We start from the raw sequence: 23,527 nt of genomic DNA, 5'->3' as shown, positions 1-23,527 counted from the left end.
TGTGGCCTGCAAAGTCTAAATATTTACTATCTGGCCCTTTACAAAAAAGTTTGCAGACCACTGTTCTACAGTAAAAATCGCAAGTCATTCAAATACAAGCTACTATATTATTCAACAAAAACTGTCTTCAGAGCAATGAGCTGAAAAATTAAAAAACAAACAAACAAACAAACAAACAGTGATCAACATTAGGTAGTGTATGTTTGGCCCTAAGATGCTAAAGAACTTACATGATCTAAATGGATGAGTTATTTTTTCATCAGCAACAGACAACCATATTTAAAAAAAAACACACACACATTTCCATAGCATTTTTACTGCAACCAGAATAAGCACATTCCTCTTTCTTTGGTATTTTTAGTAAAGGTATATTTCCAGAGAGGAAAGACCTGATGTTACCTGCGGGCACAGACTGCTCCTGAGTGCTTTTCAGTTCCGCATTTGTTTGTATATCTGAAAAGAAAGAGGTTATAAATATTAGCTACTTAGGGTACATTTCTACAGGTTTGAGCATTCCAAATTTAATAAGGGATACCATTTCGGAAAACTTAACAGCAGAATTCCTCTTTCAGAGCAAGATTACTCTTTCTCTATATTCTCCCTAAAAGCCTTTCAAGGAGCATGAAAAAAAAATATTGATTCAGCAATGTTACTCTAAGAACTTTCTGCCAGAGATCTACTTACACCAAGAACAATATGCAAAAAGTGGGTCCCATTAGAAATAATTTCATATATTCTTTATTCTTCCCCCAATATTTTATTATGAACACATAGAAAAAAAGAGTTCAAAGTGGTATATATATATATATATATGTACATATATATATAATGAAATACTATTCAGCAATTAAAAAGAATAAAATCATGTCATTTGCAGCAATATGGATGGAGCTGGAAGTCACTATGTTAAGTGAAATAAGTCAGGCACAGAAAGACAAATATCACATGTTCTCATTCATATATGACAGTAAACACGTTCATCTCATGGAGGTGGAAAGTAGAATGATAGACAGGGTGTGTGGGTGGGAATGGGGGATGAAGAGAGGTTAGTTAATGGGTAAAACATACAGTTACACAGAAGGCATAAGCTCTAATGTTTGACAGCAGAGTAGGGTGACTATAGTTAACAACGACGTATTATATATTTCAAAATAGCTAGAAGAGAGGACTTGAATTGTTTCCAACACATAGAAATGATAAATACTCAAGGTGATAAACATTCCAAATTCCCTGACTTGATTATTATATATTCTATACATGTAACAAACTATCACATGTGCCCCATAAATATGTAAAATATTATGTATCAATAAAAAATTTTTAAAAAAGAACTGCACAGTTGAACATCCATTACTCACCCTCTGGATTCTACAATTAACATTTTGCTATTTTTGCTTTCTCACATATGTTTCCACCCATTCATCTCTCAATCCATTCATCGATCCAGCTTTTTCAATGCATTGCAAAATAAGTTGCAGATATCAGTATACCTCAGTCCTAACATTTCAGCATGATTATTATTAACTAAAATTCAATATGTTTACAAGATTTTAAAAAGTAAATTTTACATACAGTGATATGCATGGATCTTAAGTGTACCATTCAATGAGTTTTTAAAAATGCATATCCTCATGTAATGCAAACCCCTATCAAGATACAGAACATTACCATCATCCCAGAAAAACTCCCTCACATCTCTTCCTAGTCAATTCCCACCCACATACTCCAGAGACAACTACTGTTTTGACTTTTTCCACCATAGATTAGTTTAGCCTATTTTAGAACTTCATAAAAACAGAATCACACAGACATATGGTATAAATTATTTTGCCCGAGGCTTCTTTCACTCAACATAATGTTTTGAGATACATCCATTCTGTGGTGTTTATCAGTAGTTCCTTCTTTTTTATTGCTAAGTAGTATTCCATATGAATATCCCAGTTTGTTTATCCATTCTCCTATTGATGGACACCTAGACTGTTTCCAGTTTGGGCTATTTATAAGTCAAACTACTATGATATTCCTTTTTAAAATAATAAACTTTTAAATTTTAGAGTAGTTTTAAATTTATGGAAAAATTGCAAAGATAGCACAGAGAGTTCCCATATACCCCACACCCAATTTCCCCTATTATTAACATCTTATATTAGTATGGTACATCTGTTATAATTAATGAATATATATTCATACATTATTACTATCTAAGTATTCAGATTTCCTTAGTTTTCATCTAATGTCCTTTTTCTGTTGCAGGATCCCTTCCAGGATCCCACATTACATTTAGTCATCTTGTCTCCTTAGGCTCCTCTTGGTTGGGACAGTTTCTCAGACTTTCCTTGTTTTGATGATCTTGAGTTTTGAGTACTGGTCAGGTATTTTGCAGAATGTCCCTCAACTGGGATGTGTTTGTTTTTCTCATGATTAGACTGGAGCATGATCATCCTTGCACAAGTATTTCTGTGGTCATATGCTTTCATGTCTCTTGAGTCAATACCTAGGTGTGGAATTACTGGGTTATAGGGTAGGAGGCATACATCTAGTTTCAACACAGAGAAACTAGAACTTGTTCAAAAGTGCTTCTTCCCTCTACTTTGGGCTTAACTTGCTCTGCTTCTGCCCTCTTAAGGTGAAATTTTAGTGACTGACTTTATTCCTTTCTTCTTTTCTAATTATAAACATTTAAAGCTATAAGTTTTCCTGTAAGCATTGCTTTAGCTGCATCTCATAAATGCTGATGTTTTGATTATAATTCAGTTCTAATTTCCCTCGAGTCTTCTGTGATCCACTGGTTATTTATAAGTGTTTAATTTCCAGATATTTGGGGGAATTCGGGAATTCTTTAGCTAACTTGTTATTGAAGTCAAATTCCATTGCACTACAGTCAGAGAACACAGTCTGTGTGACTGTAGTCCTTTTAAAAGTATTAAGACTGGTGTTCTTGGTGAATGTGCCATGTGTAGTTGAGACATATGTATGTTCTGGTTTTTGTTGGTTTTGTTTGTTTGTTTTGTTTTGCTTTGCAGATCTGGCTGAGGCTTTATTTTGGAGGAAAAAAAAATGATGTAATTGTTTTGTAGCTGGAGGCATGGGCTACAAAGGGGGGTATCCCAGGCAGTAAACTCCCCATGGGTGGGCTGAGGGTTAGGGCTGAGCCTCAGGTGGGTCTCCTGTTCCCTATACTCCCTTGCACAGTGGCCTCCTCCACAGGCTCTGGAGCAGCCATGGGAGGGGGTAGGCTGGGAGGGGCTGCTATGGCCTTTCACCTGGGCAGGACATCAGAGGACTGGGACACCAGCTTCCCATCGCCGTCTTGATCTTCTTCACAACCACAGCCCTAGAGAAGCAGGCACAGCTAAAGGAGCTGGAGCCCCTGCCAGAGCCAAAGCTGGATCCCAAGCCATAGCTGAGGCCAGGGCTTGTAAGGCCCCTGTAGGCTGAGCTCAGCCCACCTGAGTAGCCCCTGGTGATCTTCATATGGATACTCATGCTCTGCATCCCAGACTTCAGCTGGCTCTCCTTGCCCTCCAGCAACTTCCTGTAGGTGGCGATCTCAATGTCCAGGGCCAGCTTGATGGTCATCAGCTCCTGGTACTTGAGCAGCTGACGCGCCACGTCCTGCTTGGCCCACTGTAGGGCGGGCTCCAGCTTGGACTCCCTGGCATTGGCATCCTTAACGGACCGCTCCCCACACATACACAATGGCAGCCTCCAGGGAAGCCCTCTGGCCTTTGAGGCCCTCTGTCTCAGACTGGAGCCGGCTGATGTTCCAGTTTATCTTGGAGATCTCCGTCTTTGTACAACGCAGGTCATCCTGTGCTTCCCAGGCAGGGTCTGCAGCTCCTCATACTTGATCTGGTGCATGCTGTCAGCCTTGGCCTGGCTGCGGTTGGCGATCTTCTCATACTGGGCCTCGACCTCAGCAATGATGCCGTCCGTGTCCAGGGAGCAGCTGTTGTGCGTGGACAGCCCCACAGATGTGTCCGAGATCTGGGACTGGAGCTCCCGGATCTCCTCTTCATACAGCTGCCTGAGGAAGCTGATCTTGTAAGCTTGCCATCCAGGTAAGACTCCATCCAGCTCCACCCTGTTCATGTATGCCTCATCCACATCCTTCTTGATGAGGACAATTTTATTCTCCATCTCTGTATGCTTACTGATCTCATTCTCGTACTTGTTCTTGAAGTCCTCCACCAGCCCCTGCATGTTGCCAAGATCTGCCTCCAGTTTCAGCTTCTCCTGGCCTAGAGTGTCCAGCTGCCACGGAGGTTTGTTGATGTAGCTCTTGGACATGTTGTCCATGCTGCTCCAAGCTGTCTTCTGCTGCCGCAGGAGGCTCTACTTGGTCTCCAGCATCTTGTTCTGCTGCTTCAGGAACCGTGATGAAGGGGGCAAACTTGTTGAGGGTCTTGATCTGCTCCTTCTCCTGAGTGCACACGGCCTGGATGTTGGGGTCCACCTCCAGCTTAAGGGGGCTCAGCAGGCTCTGGTTGATCATGATGGCTGTGATGCCTCCTATAACCACCAGCTCGGCCATAGCCTCCACCCAGACCCATGCTGGCACCCAGGACACCCTGGACACTGCTGCTGCTGCCCACTTGGGAGAAGCTCGAGGAACTGACGCAGGCACCGGGCCTACTCATGTTGGAGTGGCTGCTGAAGGTCCGGGGCCAGAGGTGGACACCCTGTAGAACTTCTGGGTCACCCTGATGGACATGGTGGAGGCGGGAGTGGAGGCAGGTGGGCAGAAACAGGGGGAGATTCAATAAGTAGTGGAGAAACTGCTTCTAGGTATTCTGCAGTTCTCAAGTGTACTGTTTAATAAATGTTAATTAAATCAAGGTAGTTGACAATGTCATTCAGATCTATGGATATACTAATTTTTGACTAGTTGTTTAGTTGCTGAAAAAGGAGTATTAAAATCTCCAAATATGACGTTGATTTGTCTATTTCTCTCTGTTCTAGGGACTATAAAATATATCTTTAATTTTCCAGGCTTCTTAGAGTTAAAATTATACACTTCACATAAAATGTAAAAAGCTTGCAACCATTTAGGCCCATTTCCTACCCTCCAACCTTTATACTATAGTTGTCATATGTATCACATCTGCATATACTTTAAACCTTACCATACAATGCTAATTCTTGCTTTGAATAGTCATATTGTATTTTAAAGATTAAGATGAAAAAATAATACTTTCTAATTACCCACATATTTAACATTTCTGGTGCCTTTTTTTTCTTTTTTTGAGATAGGGTCTCACTGTGTTGCCAGGCTGGAGTGCAGTGGCACAATCATGGTTCACTGCAGCCTCGATCTCTGGGCTCAAGCAATCCTCCCACCTCAGCCTCCCAAGTAACTAGGACTACAGAAGCACCACCATGCCTGGCTAATTAAAAAAAATTTTTTTGTAGGGACGGGGGTCTCACTGTGTTGCCCAGGTTGGTCTCAAACTCCTGGGCTCAAATGATCCTCCCACCTCAGCCTCCCAAAGTGTTAGGATTACAGGTGTGAGCCACTGTGCCTGGCCTGGTGCTTTTCATTTTTTCATAAAGATTTGAGTTCTGATCTGGTATCACGTCCCTACAGTCTAAAGAACTTTAGCATTTTTAATAGTGCAATTATCTGAGGGACTTTTCTTGTTTTCATTTATTTGCAAATGTCTTTACTTTGTCTTCAATCTTATAGGATATTTTTACTAGATATAGAATTCTGAGTTTACAGGGTTTTTGTCTTAAAATTTTTTTTTTTTTTTTAGAGACAGGGTCTTGCTTTGTTGCCAAGGCTGATCTCAAACTCCTGGCCTCAAGCCATCCTCTCACCTCAGCCTCCCAAAATGGGATTAGAGGATAAACCACCACACCTGGCCCAGTTTTTTTTTCCTTCCAGCTCTTTTAAGATGGCATTCCACTGTCTTCTGTCTTCTATTGTTTCTTTTTCTTTTTTTTTTTTGAGACAGAGTCTCACTGTGTTGCCCAGGCTGGAGTGCAGTGGTGCAATCTTGGCTCACTGCAAGCTCTGCCTCCCAGGTTCATGCCATTCTCCCACCTCAGCCTCCCGAGTAGCTGGGACTACAGGAGCCCACCACCATGCCTGGCTAATTTTTGTATTTTTTTTTTAGTAGAGACGGGGTTTCACCTTGTTAGCCAGGATGGTCTCGGTCTTCTGACCTCATAAACTGCCCGCCTCAGCCTCCCAAAGTGCTGGGATTACAGGCGTGAGCCACCACGCCCGGCCTGTCTTCTATTGTTTCTGATGAGAAGTCAGTGATATCTTGTGTTGTTGTTTTCCTATAGGTAATGTGTTCCTTTTCTCTAAGTGCTTTCAAGATTTTTCTCTTTACTTTTGGCTTTCAGCAGTTTGACCATAATATTCCCAGCTGTAATTTTATTTGCATATATCTCACTTGGGTTCATGGAACTTCTTAAATCTGTACAGTTACGTTTTTCACCAAACTTAAGAAATTTTCAGCCATTATTTCTTCAAATATTTTTTCTGTTCCATTCTCCTCCCCTTTTCCTTCTATAAGTTCAATTATATGTGTGTTAGATCTTTTCATATTTTCCCACAGTTCCCTGAGACATTGTTGTTTTATCCCCCCACAATGCTTTTTTCTCTGATATTCAGAAGGAATAATTTCTATTTTCATATCTTCAAGTTCATTTACTCTTTCTTCTGTCATCTTAATTTGCTGTTAAGCCTATCTAATGAGTTTTCTTTTTCAGATATTGTAATTTTTAGTTCTAGAATTTCCATTTAGTTCATTTTAATTTCTCTGCTGAGGTTTTCTATTTGTTTATTAACAAATTATTATTATTTTGTTATTAACAAATAATATTAACAAAATATTAATAACAATATTAACAAATAATAACAAAATATTATTATTTTGTTATTAACAAATAATAATTATTATTAACAAATAATTTCATTTTTCTCTAAATGCTTTCAAATATTTTTTCTGTTCCATTCTCCCACGCTTTTCCTTCTATAACTTCAATTACAGAAGTGTAATTACTATAGTTTATACAAGTTCTTGTCTGCCAGTTCCATTATGTATGCCATCTTGAGGTCAGTTACCATTGATTTCCTTTTCTCTTGAGTATGGGTCATATTTTCCTGCTTCTTCATATGACCACATAATTTTGGATTGTATGCTGGACCTTGTGAATGATATACTACATAAATTGTGAATTCTTTTTTTTTTTTTTTTTTTTTTTTTGAGACGGAGTCTCACTCTGTCGCCCAGGCTGGAGTGCAGTGGCGCGATCTCGGCTCACTGCAAGCTCCGCCTCCCGGGTTCACGCCATTCTCCTGCCTCAGCCTCCCGAGTAGCTGGGACTACAGGTGCCCGCTACCACGCCCGGCTAATTTTTTGTATTTTTAGTAGAGACGGGGTTTCACCGTGTTAGCCAGGATGGTCTCGATCTCCTGACCTCGTGATCCGCCCGCCTCGGCCTCCCAAAGTGCTGGGATTACAGGCGTGAGCCACCGCGCCCGGCCCATAAATTGTGAATTCTATATGTTCCTCTGAAGCATGTAGGAATCTTTGTTTTACTTTTTTTTTAAGAGAGAGGATTTTGCTCTGTGGCCCAGGCTTGAGTGCAGTGGCATGATCGTAGCTCACTGTAACCTTAAACTCCTGGGCTCAAGCAGTCCTCCTGCCTGAGTCTACTGAGTACCTAGGACTACAGGTGTGTGCCACCACATCTGGCTCTTAAAGTTTTTTGTAGTGACAAGAGTCTCACTATGTTGCCCAGGCTTGTCTTGAACTCCTGGCCTCAAGGAATCCTCTTGCCTTAGCTTCCCAAAGAGCTGGGATTATAGGCATGAGCCACCATGCCCAGTCCTTTTTGTTTTAATTTTCCTTCTTTTTTTTCGTATTTTTTGAAATGAAAGGTCTCATATATTTATTACTGAATGCAGTCAACCAACACGTTCATAAGAGATTCAGAGAGAAAAAATATATTCCCAATAAAACATGTTCAACTCTCCAGACAGTGGTGACATTTTCAGCTTGATATGGTAACATGATTGTGACCTTGAGACAGCATAAATATGTGTGCCATCTCATGTGCAATTCCTTACAGACTCAGCTTGGTTCTTTTCCAATGTCTCCTTTTGGAGTTGTACCTGATTTTATTACCAGTTTTCATCTAAATCCACTGCGGAATGGGAAGATTTTCCTTTTGTTTCTTGGCCAGGAATCACTTAATCCTGAAAGTCTTGTGAGAAGACATGGTGAGAAGTGGAGGCAAGCACACACCACGATGGCGGAGAAAGGAAGAGAGGACTCTTCCTTTATTTTAATTTTTTTTAGACAGGGTCTGACTCTGTTGCCCAGGCTGGAGTGCAGTGGTATGATTTGAGCCCTCTTCATCCCAGGCTCAAGCAATCCTCCCACTTCTGCCTCCTGAGTAGCCGGGACTATAGGTGCAATCACAGCTCACTGCAACCTTGACCTCCCTGGGCTCAGGTGATCCTCCCACCTTAGCCTCTCGAGTAGCTGGGACTACAGGTAGGTGTCACCATGCCCAGCTAATTTTTCTATTTTCTGTAGAGAGGGGGTCTCGCCATGTTGCCCAGGCTGGTCTCAAACTCCTGGCCTCAAGGTAATCTTCCCGCCTTGGCCTCCCAAAGTGCTAGGGTTACAGACTTGAGCCACAATGCCTGACCAGACTTTTTACTTTTTAAACCTTGCAACTAACTTGCCTTGGCTTAAACTCAAACTCCGTCTCACCTGTTGTGGGCAGCAGCTGGGGTGACCAAATGTTCCAATATGCCTGGATTGAGGGGTTTCCTAGAACACAGAACTTTCAGAGTCCCAAAGAAACTGGGATGAGTTAGTCACCTTTGCAGAAGTATAAATCTGTTTAGTTATTTTAGCCTCAGTTGGGCTATTTAGAGTGTAACTCTACACATTAGTGGATCAGCCAGATAATTTATATCCAAAAAAGCCCTCTCTGGCTTTCTCCACTGCAGAATGTCTTCCTTCACTTCCCAGTTGCTGTGGTTGTTATGGTTTGTCAAAACTGTGGATTTTCTATCCACTCTGAGGCTGAAATGGGGCCTGCCCTTGTATAAAAGGCCATAAAACAGGCTGCTTTTGGTCATTTTTCCAGTGCTTTCAGGTGATAATTTTTTTTATATTTTGTCCAGAATCTATCATTCTTATCCGTGGAAAGGTTGGTTCAATAGGAGGTACTACTCCATTACAGAAATTAAAACTCTCCTTTGTTCTTTATTTTGACTGTGATCATTTACTCAAAACTATTTAGAAAAGTACTGATTTAAAATGGTCTATAATCAGGTCATATTCCAATTTTTAGTTTAAAAAATACAGTCACTATAGTCACATTGTATTCTAATTTAAAACTTTTAATATGTTAGCCATTAGAGGTTAGCAACAAAGCATAAAGGCAAGGGAAATACACATAGTTTAAAAATACGCAAAGGAGCAGCTTGGCATGGGATGTCAAAATCCAAGCTGGATGAGAAAAATGTCCATGCAATGAATAGGGGTAGCCCAGGGTGGGCTGCTGGAGACCAGCCAGCATGAAGAGTGTGTCCATGCAGGGTAGGCAGTGTGAACGAGGTAAGGAGGGTTTCAGGCCAGGTGTGGTGGCTCATGCCTGTAGTCCCAACATTTTGGGAGGCCAAGGTGGGCAGGTTGCTTGAGCCCAGGAGTTCAAGACCAGCCTGGGCAACATGGCGAAACCCCATCTCTACGAAAAATACAAAAATTAGCCAGGCATGTTGGCATGAGCCTGTAGTCCCAGTCACTCGGGAGGCTGAGGTGGGTGGATCACTTGAGCCCTGGAAGTCGAGGCTGCAGTGAGATGACACAGTGCCACTGCAGTCCAGCCTGGGCAACAGAGAGATTCTGTCTGGAACAAAAAAAAAAAGGCAAGTTTCCACATGGAGGGACAGACAGCATGAAAAGTCAGAGCTCAAACAGTATAAGAGGACATGCAGGGAGGAGGACTGCCTGGCCTGGACTGCTGGAGCCTGAGAGGGAATGAAGAGGGGAATGAAGAGGGAATGAAGTGGCTGGCAGCCCCCACTAGAGGCTAAATGGAATGAGGAGAACTTCAATGCCAGGAGTAGTCCAGTGCAAAGTACCAAAACTCGAGTGGGGTGAAGAGGGCATCTACATTTTAGGGGCAGTCCTGCATGGGGCTGTCAGAGCTCAAGCAGTTGAGAAGAATGTCCGCACAGAGTGGAGGCCACAGTATGGGATTATCAAAACCAAATGAGTCAAGCAGAGCAACTGTGCTGAGTAGGAGATGCCAAGTGCCAATGGGCGACTGGTTGTATTACATAGTGGAGGAATGGTCAAATAAGTAAATATAATAAGGATAATGAGAGCCAGGTTTTTCTGTGAGAGAAGGGAGTTACAAATATGGAAGCCTGTGGTCCTGTATTGGAAGTGGATGTACTGGCATGAACTCATGGCTTCTACTATATATAAAAAGATAGGCCAGGCGAGGTGACTCATGCCTGTAATCCCAGCACTTTGGGAGGCCAAGGCAGGAGGATTGCTTGATACCAGGAGTTCAAGACTAGCCTGGGCAACATAGTGAGACCCTGTCTCTACAAAAAAATATTAAAATTAGAAAGGTGTGGTGAAGTGTGCCTGTAGTCCTAGCTACTCAGGAGGCTGAAGCAGGAGAATCACTTGAACTCACAAGTTCAAGGCTACAGTGAGCTATGAAGGTGCCACTGTACTCCAGCCTGGATGACAACAAAGCAAAAAAAAAAAAAAAAAAAAAACAGATAAAATATAGATGTAAATGTGTGTATATGGGTATACATAAATACAGTCCCTTTCCCCATTCACTGAGAGCACCTAGGAACAGTGAAACTACAATAGCGTCTAGATATTAACTTCTAAATATTATTCTCCATTTAAAGGAACGAGGCTCCCTGAAGAAATGGTTTACTCCAAGATGGGCATAGTGGCTCACTCCTATAATCCCAACACTTTGGGAGGCTGAGGCAGGTGGATCATTTGAGGCCCGCCTCAGCCTCAAGTGTTTGAGACAAGACTGGCCAACATGGCGAAACCCCATCTCTACTAGAAATACAAAAATTAGCCAGGCATGGTGGCGCATGCCTGTAGTACTAGCTACTGGGGTGGCTAAGGCATGAGAATTGAAAGTATGAGTCGGGAACATTTTGCTGTGCCAGAAAGCAAGGAAGTGCTCACAGAATGAAGTGGATATCTTAAAAGTATAGAGCAGTCATCCTGAAGGGGTTTCCATTGGCCAAATCTGGGACAAAGGAGCATAAAATAATAATAGTATTAGACTATAACTCATTGGAAAAAAAAAACAGAAATTCATGAGTACATTCTGAGTACATTATTCATAAGTACATTATTCATGTACAAATTCATGAGTATATTATTAACATTCTGATGTTAATAAATGAATAAATTAAAAGTGTGGTGACAAATGGGATATTTATATAGTTTCAAAGTGCTTCTCTCCAAAAATACTTATTAATTACAAGGTTGAAAGAAAAGAGCACCTATATAATGGAAAAGCCTGTTCGATATCACTGTAACTGAGCAAAGTTACATGTGGTCATCATCAGTAATGGGACAAACAAAAATTATGTGCCTTCTGATAGTGAGTAGAACATAGCATCACTTCTGTGATATTCCTGCCAAATATGCAAAACATGAATCAAACCATAAAGAAACAACCAAACTCGAATTTGCAGGGATAGTTTACAAAGCAGCTGGCTTATAATCCTCAAAAGTTTCAAGGTCATGAAAGACTGAAGAACTGTTCCAGACTGAAGGAGAGGAAAGAGACATGACAACGAAAAGCAATGTGTGATCCTGAACCGAAATATCTTGTGGTAAAGAACATCACAGAAGCAACTGGAGAAACCTGAATGGGGTCTGAGGATTGAATGGTAGTAATGTTGATTTCCTGGTTTTGATTATTTTATTGTGAAGGCAGGACACATACGCTAAAGCATAGGAGAGGGATAGAGCACCGTGTCAGCAACTTACTTTCAAAACCTGCAGAAAAAAAGTTTTTTTGTGCTGTATTGCAACTTTTCTGTAAGTTCGATAGTGTTTTTTAAAAACGCTAACTATGAAACTTTCAACTGCATGCTGAAAAGATTCTTAACGGAGGGGAAAAAAAAAGAAAGAACGAAAACTAGCTCAAAGCTTTCACATGAGCAACCTTCATGTGGGAACATCTTTTAGTCACTACACAGAAAGATGGCTTTTGATTTGGTGAACTAAAGGCAAAAGGTCTTGGTCCCCTGAATATTTTAAACCCTCTGACATTTAAATAGCTCTCAATATTTTTAAAGTGTCCTTTGTGTACTGTAAATAACACCAGAAGTAACTGAGTGTAGTTTCGAAGAGAAAAATGAGATTCTGACTACCTTAGCATTCATAACAGGAAAATCGCTTGAACACGGGGGGCAGAGGTTACAGTGAGCCGAGATGGCACCACTGCACTCCAGCCTGGGCGACAGAGTGAGACTCCGTCTTTAAAAAAAAAAAAAAAAAAGAGATAGGAAAACCATCTGTGATCAGGTCACATGAATGTTCTTATTAGCTACTAAATTAAAACACAACAACAAGATAGATTGAAGTGTATTTCCCCCCTAAACTTCAAGGTATTTATAAGAACATGAAGCCCATTCAAAGATAGGAGTGGACAGATGGTGAAGGAACTCCCAAACGAAGACCAGAAACTTGTTAAATATTTCTAAATGCAGCAAAAACATCTTAGTTTTTAATTAATCATTTTGTAACTTCTTTACACTTCAGTCCCCCCTAACAAACCCACAAAAAGTTTCCATTTGATGGGGTCTACTGTGGTCTTTTTAATGTGTAGGCAGTCAACATAGCTTTGAAATATTTTCCAAAAGAATGCTCTACAAAGTTAAGTAGGAAGAGTCCCTATATTGCTTTTGATAGAAATATAGTTTCCTGTACTGATGTTTATACATATCTGGGGCAAATGATGGAAGAATCTTGGAGTGGGTTAATTTTGTTGAAATATAAATCTCATCAATTGTCTACATTTCTCCTGTTATTTGAACAGGGAAAGCATGCTCCTGCCTCAAGGCCTTTGCATTTACCCTTCCCCCTGACTATAATGCTTTCCTCTTAGAAGCCACTTGGCTCAATTTCTCTTTTCATTCAAGTATCTGCTTAAAAGTCACCTATTCAAACAAGGTTTACCTAATTACCCTACATAAAATGTCATCTTCCATTGTCATTTTCTTTCCTCTTACCTGCTTTATTTTTCTTTATAAAATTTTTTCATTATCACCATCATTCCTTTTTTGGCGGGGGACAGAGTCTTGTTTTTTTATTTTTTATTTTTTTGCTCTTGTTGCCCAGGCTGGAGTGCATTGGTGCGATCTCGGTTCACGGCAACCTCCGCCTGCCCAGTTCAAGCGATTCTCCTGCCTTAGCCTCCCAAGTAGCTGGGATTACAGGCATGCGACACCATGCTCAGCTAATTTTGTATTTTTAGTAGAGATGGGGTTTCTCCATGTTGGTCAGGCTGGTCTCAAACTCCTGACCTCAGGTAATCCGCCTGCCTCAGCCTCCCAGATCACCATCACTCATTTTTTTAAATCTGTCTTTTCCCACAAGAATGTAAGCTCCATGAGAACAGTGATGTTGTCTGTTTTGTATTGCTGTATCTTCAGCCCCTACACTAGTGTCTGCTCATGATGGACACTGAATAAATACTTGTTGAATGAACAAGTGAAGTTTTATATCTCTATTGTTGATCCCTATGAACGCACTAGATGGTTTTGCAAACTATGGCTCACTGCCTGTTATTGTACTGCCTGTGAACTAAGAATGGTTTTTACATCTTTAAATGGTTTTTAAAAATCAGAAGAATACACTTGAACATTTTACAAAATTCAAATTGCAGTGTTCATCAATAAAGTTTTATTGGAGGCCAGGCACGGTGGCTTATGCCTGTAATCCCAGCACTTCGGAAGGCTGAGGCAGGTGGATCACTTGGTCAGGAGGTCGAGACCAGCCTGGTCAACATGGCGAAACCCCGTCTTTATAAAAAAATACAAAAAAAATTAGCCAGGCTTGGTAGCAGGTGCCTATAATCCCAGATACTCAGGAGGGGGAGGCAGGAGAATCACTTGAACCTGGGAGGCAGAGGTTTCAATGAGCTGAGATTGCCCCGTTGCTCTCCAGCCTGGGCAACAGGCCGAGACTCTGTCTCCAAAAAAGAAAAAAAAAAAAAAGGTTTTATTGGAACACAGCTAAACCCATTCATTTGTATATTGTCTATGGCTGCTTTTGTACTCCATCAGCCAACTAAGTAGTTGTGACAGAGACCATATGACCTGCAAAGCCTAAAACATTCACTATCTGGTCCTTTACAGAAAAAGCTTATGGAGCCCTGTTCTAGGTCTATTACTAATACTTCTATGTTTACTTTCAAAACCCTGCAATTGGAATTTCAAGAGAAAGTTGTGGTTTTCACTGATGCAGTAATCAAAGAAATAAAACATTTAGACAGCACCTTTCATACAAAGCACTTTACAAATGTCACTGATTGAAAAATTAATGCGACTTTTCAGAGGGTAAAAATATCGACCACAGGATATCCAAATATCCAGATAAAATATTTTTAAATGAACATACATGTATGTATACAAATATATACTTAGCACCATGTTTTCATCAGGATTTTTTGGTATCATTAGATAAAACCATTTTCTTATTTCATTTAAAAGCCAGAGTTGTAATCTAGCAGAAAACTCTAGTTAATACCTATTTCATTTGTCTTTTTGCTCTTTCCACAACTAAATAACCAATCTCCTGATATGTTTTAAGGTTTAATTAAAACATAAGTGTTTTCCATTAACACCTTATCTCTTAAATAACACATCTTCTAAAGGACACAACTAGTCTACTACTGAGATACTGACATATATATTAGACTGTAAAAGTTAAAGCTTATTTCTTTTGCAGTGTTCCACAGCACTCTCCCATTCATAGCTACTCATAGCCATTCTAGCAATGTCAAATTGTTTTCTACCAGTATAGAAAACAAGACTTCATCACATGCTTACTAAGAGATGATAATTTCAAATTCGTTTTTGGCTTTTTAGATTCTCTTTTCATTGACGATGACGCTATATAAATTTTTTCACCGGTTAGTTTTTTTAAGATACCAAGGTTTTTTTTTTTTTTTTTTCAGAGTTTCTAACATTTCATGTGCTGTAAAACGAAAGGGGGCAGATTATAAATAAAATTTAAACTTGGAAATGGCAGGAGTCTAGTTAATTGAGATTTCATGGAAGTTCACATATGAATGCTTTACCTATTAGTTCAAATATAAATTAGCTATGAACAAAATCAAATATTTACATTAGCAACAAAAATGTACAATCATGTTTTTAATTCTAATGGTTATAAACTTGCCTTTATTTCTAATACTGTACTATTAAATAATTACCATTCAATTAAGAATATTAGCTAACAAAATTTTCCTCTTAATTTCAGAGATCATATTTCTACTCCATGGTCTGTTTTCCCAGTAGGAAGTATAAGCACTAAAGCAAAGCAAAATGTCAAATCTCAGAAAGAATCCTGTATTGAGTTTGCCAGCTGTCAGGCACCAGAGGTGCCAGAAAGCTATCTCTGAATGTTGATATTCCATTCCTTCTTTATAATAGTAAATGGAGTCCTTTATACCCATACCTCTTTTTTAAAAAGAAAAAGTTTATCTTATCTAAAATGTTCACTTTTACTTTTTAATTAAAAGTTTTAGAAATTGAGGCACTGATTATAAGAATGTTTTCAGAATTGCAACATTAACACCTGGGACTGTAAATGTGGCAGAGAAGCGTTCGCTGTCATTTCTGCAAAATCCTTTACCAGTTCTCCGTATCACCATCATATATAATCATTCCTCAAATTCCATCAGTACAAGAACAGTTCTGTAGGATGAAAAATGATCCCTATAACCGATGAAATTAGCATATTAGAATCGAAATTATTATCATAACTAGCTTACCTCTCCTTCCTCTGCCATCTGATGTTTGAATGTCCTCTAATATCCCCCTACTTGGGTTATACAGCCTCTGCTTGAACACTTCGAATAATACAGAAGTTATTCCTTTCCATTTCAGAAAAACTCTAGTAGTTAAAAGCATTCTTTCTTAAATGTAGCTGAACTCAAATTTACTGAAATGTCTATTTCAGGTCCTAGTTCAGCTTTCTGGGAACATACAGGATAAGTTATAGCTCAGATGTTACCACCCAGTTTCCTGACCATGGTGAGAGCTGTCTTCTGAACCCGTTTTTGTTTGCCTGTGGCTCTCCAAAAACGTGGCATCAAGCACTCAGCCTAATAGTGCAATGAGATTTCTTTTTTTCTCATAACAATTCTGGAAGATAAATAGGGGCAATGGCATTTATTATTTTCCCCATTTTACAGACAAAATCCAAGATACAAATAATGACAAAAAACATAAAGGCCAGTAATCGCCCAAGGGCACAAAGTCAGTGACACATTAAGAAGAGAAGCAGGATTTGTCTCTTGAGTTTTACTGTTGCTTCAGAGAATTTAAATCGTGTTTTAAATGCCTTCCTATACAGATTACAGATTTTAGAAGGTCAGAACTAGAAGAAATTTTAGATCCAATTAATTTCAAACACCTTAACTGACTGTGCATTATTGCTGATTGAGGGGAAAGGAAGATAACAAAAACAAAGACATGCGTTAAAGTGAGAGTAATCCCTCCAATCATGAAATACTTCCTTCCCTATTTCCTTGGGCTAAGGTAAATGTTAAGAAACATCAAGACTGCTTGCTTAAAAACACCAGATCAAATACAACCAAGTTACTGTTCCAGTTCTTCCTACCCTCCCCCTTTAAAAAAAAATAAAGCATTCCATTTTTTCTCCTAGATTAAGTGTTTAATGAGGAAACTGTAGACCGTGGGGCACAGGTGAACTGCTGACAACTGTTGTTAAAACAACAAAGTCAGTGTCTAGTGTTATTTTCCTTCAAAGGTCGGTTACCCTTAAGTTGTAGACAAAAACATACATTCCAATTTTACCTTGTATATCACATGCTACCAAATGAACATGCAGAGAGAAAAGGAAAAATGGGCATTTCATGTCATTGCTACTTTAAAAAGATGTTTCTGGTAAAATGATTGAATCCAACATATTGAAATGAAGACTTGTTTTATAACTGTAAAATGCCTAGTTTTATAACTGTAAAATAGCTGGAGCCAAAAATAGAATCATTAATTTGAAGTGGGTAACAGAGCTAAATATGAAAGTTGAAACAATCGAACTTCTAGAGGAAAACAGAATATTTTCATGACCCTGGAGTAGGTAAAGATTTATTTTTCTTTTTTTCTTAGAGACAGGGTCTCACTCTGTTGCACAGGCTGGGATGCAGTGACATGACGTAGCTCACTGCAGCCCGGAACTCCTGGGCTTAAGCAATCTGCCCACCTCAGCTTCCTGAGTAGCTGAGACTACAGGTGTGCATCACTACACTCAGCTAATTTTTAAAAAAATGTTTGGAGAGATGGGGTCTCGTTACATTGCCCAGGCTGGTTTTAAACTCTTGGCCTTGAATGATCCTCCCGCTTTACCCTCCCAAAGTGGTAGGATTGCAGATGGGAGCCAACGTGCCTGGCAAAGAATTCTTTAGCAAGATATAAGCAGCACTTAGTCACAAAAAAGAAGCTGATAAATTAATCTTCATTAAAATTAAGAATTCTATTCATCAAATAGATTAAGAAAAATAAACAAGTTACAGACTGGGATAAAGTATTTGTATTACACATCTGACAAAGTACACATTACTGGCTGGGTGCAGTGGCTCAAGCCTGTAATCCCAGCACTTTGGGAGGCCAAGGCAGACAAACCACCTGAGGTCAGGAGTTTGAGACCAGCCTGGCCAACATGCTAAAACCCTGTCTCTACTAAAACAATACAAAAATTAGCCAGGTGTGATAGCACCTGGAAAAAAAAAAAAAAAAAAGCCCACAAAATCAGTACGAAAAAAGACAACCCAATTAAAAAAAAAAAATCCAGCCAGGCGCGGTGGCTCATGCCTGTAATCCCAGCACTTTGGGAGGCCAAGGCAGGCGGATCACCTGAGGTCAGGAATTTGAGACCAGCCTGGCCAACATGGTGAAACTCCATCTCTACTAAAAATACAAAAATTAGCCAGGTGGGGCGGTAGTCACCTGTAATCCCAGCTACTCAGGAGGCTGAGGCAGGAGAATCGCTGGGAAGTGGAGGTTGCAGTAAGCCGAGATTGCACCACTGAACTTCAACCTGGGCAACAGAGCGAGACTCCGTCTCAGGAAAAAAAAACAAAACAAACTAACAAAAAAAGTAAATGACCAGAAAACCTTAGACGCTTCAGGAAAGAGGATCCAAAATGGCCGATAAACATAAGAAAAGACACTCAATGTAATTACTCATCAGGAAAATGCAAATTAAATTAAAACCACAATGAAATACCACTCACTACACACCCAAAAGAATGGTAAAAATTAAAAAGACTGATAATAGCAAGTGTTAACAAAAAGATGTGGAACAAGTATAACTCTCAGACATTGCTAGTGGGAGGGTAAACTGATCCAACCACTTTGGAAACTCTTTGGCAATATGTATCAAACCTAAACATACACCTACATTAGAACCCAGAAATGGTATTCCTAGGGGGGGGGGTGTGTGTGTGTGTGTGTATGTATATATAATATATAGTATATACAATATATAGCATATTATACATGTATATATACTATATAGCATATTATACATGTATATATACTATATAGCATATTGTATGTATATATAATATATAGTATATATAATATATAGCATATTATACATGTATATATAATATATAGCATATTATACATGTATATATAATATATAGCATATTATACATGTATATATAATATATAGCATATTATATATGTATATATAATATATAGCATATTATATATGTATATATAATATATAGCATATTGTATGTATATATAATATATAGCATATTGTATGTATATATAATATATAGTATATACAATATATAGCATATTATACATGTATATACAATATATAGCATATTATACATGTATATATAATATATAGCATATTATACATGTATATATACTATATAGCCTATTATATATGTATAATATATAGCCTATTATATATGTATATATAATATATAGCATAAATAATATATAGTATATATACTATATAGCATATTATATATGTATATAATATGCTATATAGTATATATACTATATAGCATATTATATACATATATAATATGCTATATAGTATATATACTATATATGTATATATATACACATATATTCATTATATATATTATACATTATATATACTGTATATTATATATACATATTACATATGTATATATGTAATATGTATATATAATATACAGTATATATAATGTATAATATATACTATATACTATATATTATATATGTATATATAATATGTAGTATATATTATATATACATATATAATAGGCTATATATTATATATACTATATATACTATATACTATATATACTATATACTATATACTATATATACTATATACTATATACTATATATACTATATATACATATATAATAGGCTATATAGTATATATACATATAGTATATATAATATATAATATACTCTATAGTATATATACATATATAATATACTCTATAGTATATATAATATACACGTATATTATATACACGTGTATATTATATACATGTATGTTATATACACGTATATATTATATATACTATATATATAGAGAGAGAGAGAGGGAGGGTCTTGCTCTGCAACTCAGGCTGGAGTGCAGTAGTGTGATCATGGCTCATTGCAGACTTGACCTCCCAGTATTGGGACTACAGGAGCACATGACTAGGCCTGGCTGATTTTTGTACTTTTTCTTGTAGAGATGGGGTTTCACCATGTTGCTCAGGGTGGTCTTGAACTCCTGGGCTCAAGTGATCTGCCCGCCTTGGTCTCCCAAAGTGCTGGAATTACAGGCGTGAGCCACCGTGCCTGGCCACCTAGGTATATATTCAAGAGACATGAATACATATAGGCCCACCAAAAGACATGCAAAAGAATGTCTGTAATACAGCCAAACACTGGAAACAATCAATTGTCCATCAACATCAGAAGGTATAAATTGTGGTATATCCATACTATTCGATAATAAAAGAGAGTGAACTACTAATAAATATAACAACTTGGATGGATCTCAAAAATCTATTGAGGAAAAGAAGCTAGACCCCAGAAAAGCATATATTGTAAAATTAATTTATATGAAATTCAACAACAGGAAAACTATCTATGAGGATACAAGTCTGAATAGTGATTAATTTGGGGCAAAGGGGGAAATTAACAATAAATGGACAGAAGGAAACCTTCTAAGGTGATGCAAGTGTTCCATATATTGATCTGGAAGGTTGGATATAGGTGAAAAATAATCAAGCTATATACAAAAGATATGTGCACTTTAATTATATGTTATTCCTTAATTTAAAGAAAATCCATTGAATACTCACACATCTCCAAATATCTAAATCCTAAACCTAAGAAATGCAATTATAACAGTATCTTCTTGCTTTTGAAAAAAACTTTGAATTTCAAGAGTTTCTCATGATTTTGCTACAGAATTTTTATAAGTTGCATCTACACCAACCACTCACTGAATGGGCTCCATATATAGCTTAAAAATCACGTGGTACAGAAATTGATTTACATGTCATGCATAAACTAAATATGAAGATATTTTCAGTGATCACTAATTTCCCAAACTTCCCTGCAAATTAGGATTTCAAAATGTTTCAATATTGGCATTTTTCTCTCAATAAACTTACACTACAGATAGTGTAAATGTCACTCATCTTTGAAAAACAAAACAAACACAAAACCTCTCTTAATCCACATTTCCCTCCAGCAACATCCCACTGATTTCTCTTCTTCACCCTCATAGCTAAACTTCTGGAAAAACTGGTCTGTAATCAACGTTTCTACTTCTTCTACTCCCATTCCCACTCTACCCACTTCGATTTGGTTTCCATCCCCACCACTCCACAGAAACCACTTTTGTCAAGGTCACTAGCAAGTGTTATGTTGCCAAAACCAACCACACTCTTTGTCCTTATCTTGCTTGATTTCTCAGCCACATTCAACATAGCTGACCACCCACTCCTTCATGAAATACTCCCCTTTCTTGAATTCCGTTACACCACACTCTGCTGGTTTTCTTCCTGTCTCACTGGCTGCTCTTTCTCTTTTGCTGGCTTCTCCTCTACCTGACCAAATGAGGTATGTCTCCAGGCACTATCCTGAGAGCCCTTCTCTCAATATATTCTCTGTTTAGGTGATCCCATTCATTCCCTTGGCTTTAAATATCACTGACTGGGCGCAGTGGCTCACACCCATAGTCTCCAGCACTTTGGGAGGCCGGGGCGGACGGATCAAGAGGTCAGGAGTTCGAGACCAGCCTGACCAACAAGGTGAAACCCTGTTCTCTACGAAAAATACAAAAACTAGCCAGGCATGGTGGTGCGTGCCTATAATCTCAGCTACTCAGGAGGCTGAGGGAGGAGAATCGCTTGAACCCCAGAGGCAGAGGTTGCAGTGAGCCAAGATCACACCACTGCACTCCAGCCTGGGTGACAGAGTGAGACTACATCTCAAAAAAAAAAAAAAATCATCCATGTGCTGAAGAAAACAGCCAGAGCCACATTCCTATCACTAGCCAGACCTCTTCTTTAGAGGAGAGGTCCCTGACCCTGCCTCCTTCCATTACTCTCCATATTAGCATTCTTTTTATTTCCTTCATAGCACTTAGCATAAATTTAATTATTTCAATTGTTATTACTTGTTCTTTGGTCTGTCTTCCTTACCTTACCAAATTCCATAAGGGCCAAAGCTTTGTCTGCCTTTTTTACCACTGTATTGCCAGTATTTTGCATATGTGACACAAAAAAGGTATTCAATAAATAGTTTTAGAACGAAGAATGAAGATTTCTGACTTTTGAATTATATTGTATAATAAATGTATTACAAGATTCATCAAAATTAAACTTTATAAAACTGTCGTTCTTCAACTATCTTTTAAAATCTTTTAAACAATAAAAAACATACGTTAAGTACATATGTGAAGATGACCCACCACTGATGCAATGTATGCTATCAGAGTGATGATAGGTTTTGCTGATACTGTTTAAACTGTAGGCAATGCTTGTCAAAATTTTTTTTATTTTAAAAAAATAACAGGCCAGGAGCGGTGGTTCACACCTGTAATTCCAGCACTTTGGGAGGCCAAGGCAGGTGGATCACCTGAGGTCGGGAGTTCAAGACTAGCCTGACCATCATGGAGAAACTCTGTCTCTACTAAAAATACAAAATTAGCCAGGCGTGGTGGCACATGCCTGTAACCCCAGCTACTCGGGAGGCTGAGGTAGGAGAATCGCTTGGACCTGAGAGGTGAAGGTTGTAGTGAGCCGAGATCGCCCCATTCCACTCCAGCCTGGGCAACAAGAGCGAAACTCCGTCTAAAAAAAAAAAAAAGGCCGAACACGGTGGCTCACGCCTGTAATCCCAGCACTTTGGGAGGCCGAGGAAGGTGGATCACGAGGTCTGGAGTTGGAGACCAGCCTGACCAATATGGTGAAACCCTGTCTCTACTAAAAATACAAAATTAGCTGGGCGTGGTGGCACATGCCTGTAATCCCAGCTACTCAGGAGGCTGAAGCAGGAGAATCACTTGAACCTGGGAGGCGGAGGTTGCAGTGAGCCGAGATCACGCCACTGCATTCCGGCCTGGGTGACAGAGCAAGACTCTGTCTCAAACAAAAAAACAAAGTCCCAATTGTAATATAAAGGTGAAATAAATGACAGTAAATAATATTCTATATTTCAAAATGTAAATGCACCAGCACAATTATTCCAGAAGACAGAATAAGGTAGATAGACGTATTTGTAGAATCACCATGAATGCAACAGCTAAATGCAGAAGGATGCATGTTGCATCAATTTAAAAAAAAAAAAAGCAAGGAAATAAAATTTAAAAAACAAGGAAATAAAGCCATGGATTAAATGAAAAACAGTAATAATAATGGTAAAAGTGGCTAAGCTCTAAACTAAACAAAAAAATCATCCTCTCTCAATGTAGGTGGTAATTCCAATCCTAGATAAATTTGAGTGTACTAAAACCATGCAAAAATGCTTCATGTTTGAACATAAAATGGAGTTACAGTCTAGAAGTCATTAGACAGCAAAAAATGTCACTACGTTTCAGAAAAGGAAGGTATTCCTCTTAGAATGAGGGATGGCTTCCTAAAGGAGATGGCATTTAGGATAGACCATAATGGATGAGTGAGGATTTCAGTTGGCATGATTGTGGCGCTATTAACAGTGTTGGGAAGTCAGGAGACGTTGGTTTGGATTGGAGAGAAAATTAGTTCATTTTTGGACTT

General features: G+C 38.7%; 1 protein-coding gene and 1 pseudogene across 2 annotated transcripts in view; both read right to left on the bottom strand.

Moving 5' to 3' along the window:
• Window positions 1-23,527, bottom strand: part of IKZF3 (IKAROS family zinc finger 3) — a 107,840-nt gene that overhangs the window by 74,071 nt on the left and 10,242 nt on the right. For both annotated transcript variants that reach the window (XR_010152871.1, XM_003953029.5), the window contains exon 2: window positions 400-453. Coding sequence is in view for 1 of the 2 variants with exons in the window: in XM_003953029.5 (XP_003953078.1) it covers window positions 400-453 (54 nt within the window). In the remaining variant the exon portion in view is untranslated. The remainder of the gene's footprint in view (window positions 1-399; window positions 454-23,527) is intronic.
• On the bottom strand, window positions 7,995-8,238 carry LOC129137760 (large ribosomal subunit protein eL39-like; annotated as a pseudogene).

The sequence above is a fragment of the Pan troglodytes genome, chromosome 19 (genome assembly GCF_028858775.2).
Source record: "Pan troglodytes isolate AG18354 chromosome 19, NHGRI_mPanTro3-v2.0_pri, whole genome shotgun sequence".
Classification (NCBI taxonomy): domain Eukaryota; kingdom Metazoa; phylum Chordata; class Mammalia; order Primates; family Hominidae; genus Pan; species Pan troglodytes.
The sequence above is the reverse complement of the archived record's forward strand: the minus strand, read 5'-3'. Positions and strand labels throughout refer to the sequence as shown.